General features: G+C 38.1%; 1 protein-coding gene across 2 annotated transcripts in view; it reads right to left on the bottom strand.

Moving 5' to 3' along the window:
• Positions 1-1,783: 1,783 nt before the first annotated feature.
• The window catches only part of TBC1D4 (TBC1 domain family, member 4), a 48,538-nt gene continuing 48,064 nt past the window's right edge, over positions 1,784-2,257 (bottom strand). For both annotated transcript variants that reach the window (XM_010192340.1, XM_010192342.1), the window contains one exon: positions 1,784-2,107. In XM_010192340.1, the coding sequence (XP_010190642.1) occupies positions 1,889-2,107 (219 nt within the window). In that variant the 3' untranslated portion in view covers positions 1,784-1,888. The remainder of the gene's footprint in view (positions 2,108-2,257) is intronic.

Here is a 2,257-nt window from a genome sequence, read left to right on the forward strand (position 1 = left end):
CTTGATTCTTTGTAATACACACTACTGCAGTTCCTGGGATTGGTTTTGTATGTACACACCACCTAAAACTTACTCGGAACAAAACTGCAAAGACTGCCTTTTCACTTGGCATTTTCTCACCTAGCACAATACAATATTCTTGAAATATCTAGACAGATTCCATGTAATTCTATACACAGTGTTAAGACCTTTCACCCCAACTGTAAAAAGAAAGACCGCGAAGTAAATCAGCCTCTTTAATCAAATAAAACACCATGGAAGTAAAAAATAACAACAAAAATAACCCCACGAGACCCCAAGCCCCTAAGTTCCACAGCAGCGTGCAGGAAATCAGCATTGTTGTTCCTCACTTTTATGTTAACATAAAGCATAATATTTAGAAAGCAGTGATAGTCAGTCCTTGCTTTCTAAATTGGACAATCTTATGCATAAAGACACTGCTGGATTTGGCACTTTGCTTACTTGTTTTTCTTACTAAAAAGAATAAGTGTTTCCTGAAATATGGTATAAATGGTGAGACATAATATAAGCCACTGTAACACGCAATTAACGGATCAGATACGCACTCCAAAACACGTCTATTACACATTTGTCAAAGCCTCCTCAAAAATTCCACTCAAAAACATTTTCAAATCTATATGAATCTCTTTAAATCTCTATTAATGCATTTTCTCCCTTGAAATGATCAGAGCTTACCTCACTTTCTGCCCCGAACACACAAATTCATGACTTCTGATTTAAAAAGATGACCACAAAGCAGTATTAGAACAGGAATAACCTGGAAAGCATTATTAAAACTTCCCCTGTACTTCAGAATCCCCTTTGAAACTAATATCCACTGTGTATGTGGAAACCGAAAGGTACATAATGTTTGAAACTTGCTTGGTCCTCTCTTGTGCACTTATGCTCAACTTCCTGGAACCTACCTCAATTTACTCTTCAAATAAATTTTAAAGAGCAGGTTTCTGGCTCCCATTGTGATAAAACAAGGCTTCTTGCAGTATTTCTTTGGTTAAATGAGAACCTCTTACACAACGGCAAGTCTCCTGCAGAAAATTAACCATCAGAATAAACACCAGCCCACAGCCTTGCTTCCTTCCTCCTGTCACCATGACCAACCCCAGGACAGGCGGAAGCAAACCGGCTGGGAAGGAAGTCGCTATCACTGCTAGCTCTTGCCTTTACGAGTTCTGCGGGCGTGTATAGACAGCGACTTCTTAGCTCTGAGTTACAGAGGCGGAGCTATGATACTTTTTTAAGATGCTTTTTGTTTCCAGTTCCAACATGCGTGTGGAATTACACTGCTGACCAGCGCGGCCCAGGCAGCGGATGGCACTTCCTGTACAAACCAAGTCGTGATACCTATTACTGCTTGTTGGTCTGTGCATACAATGTCACTAGAATTAAAAGAGAGGCACGCATGAGTTCACACAGATTTTCCACAGAAGATGTGAAACGTGCTGCTCTTTGGAGGGAAAAATTACATTCTTTTTTTTTTCTTCAAGTATTATTCAACATACATATATATAATTTCACTATAAGACAAGCACATCCAGAGTGAATTTGTAGATCACCGTTATCTTGGCTTTGACTACTGAAATCTCTCTTCTCCTTTAGGTCAACTCTAAATATACATCTACTCATCATAATTACATGTGAGAATCCTTTATTTCCCCTTTGTGATTTATTTACACAATCATAAAAAAGTTAATAGCCTGAATTTGCATACTGACATTTGAAGGCCCATCTGTAGCTATGAGTGTCCCAGCACTAGTTTTGGATAATACCGTTGCCTATTGCTAAGTCCTTTAAAAGCAGCATATTCATCTTTTCTCTCCTTTTTTTCGAAGAAATGCTGCCTAGAAAACCCTGGTTTATGGCTTAGTCCTTATTTTATTTTATTATTTGGATTGTAGTTTATTTCCTTCAGGAGCAGTTCACAGTCAGACAATGCTTCTGCTGGCAAATACTTCATTATCTGCTCAAGAGTCTTTTGATACGTTATCTTCTCCTGTTCCAAGGACTGAATTGCAGACTTAATTTTGCTCTCTCGAGTCAAAATAGTCTCCAGGTTGGATTCCAGACTCTGAATTTTAGCATGAGCAACCTGTAAACAACAACATTATCTTTATTATAAATTGAGATGTTCTGAACAACTTTTTTCTTTTGTATTATGATACGCTATATGTTAAGGAAGGAACTTGATTACATAGATGTTTCTAAACGACACCTGTGTAGGCAGATGACACCAGGAATG

The sequence above is a fragment of the Mesitornis unicolor genome, unplaced genomic scaffold, assembly GCF_000695765.1.
Source record: "Mesitornis unicolor isolate BGI_N332 unplaced genomic scaffold, ASM69576v1 scaffold12659, whole genome shotgun sequence".
NCBI lineage: Eukaryota > Metazoa > Chordata > Aves > Mesitornithiformes > Mesitornithidae > Mesitornis > Mesitornis unicolor.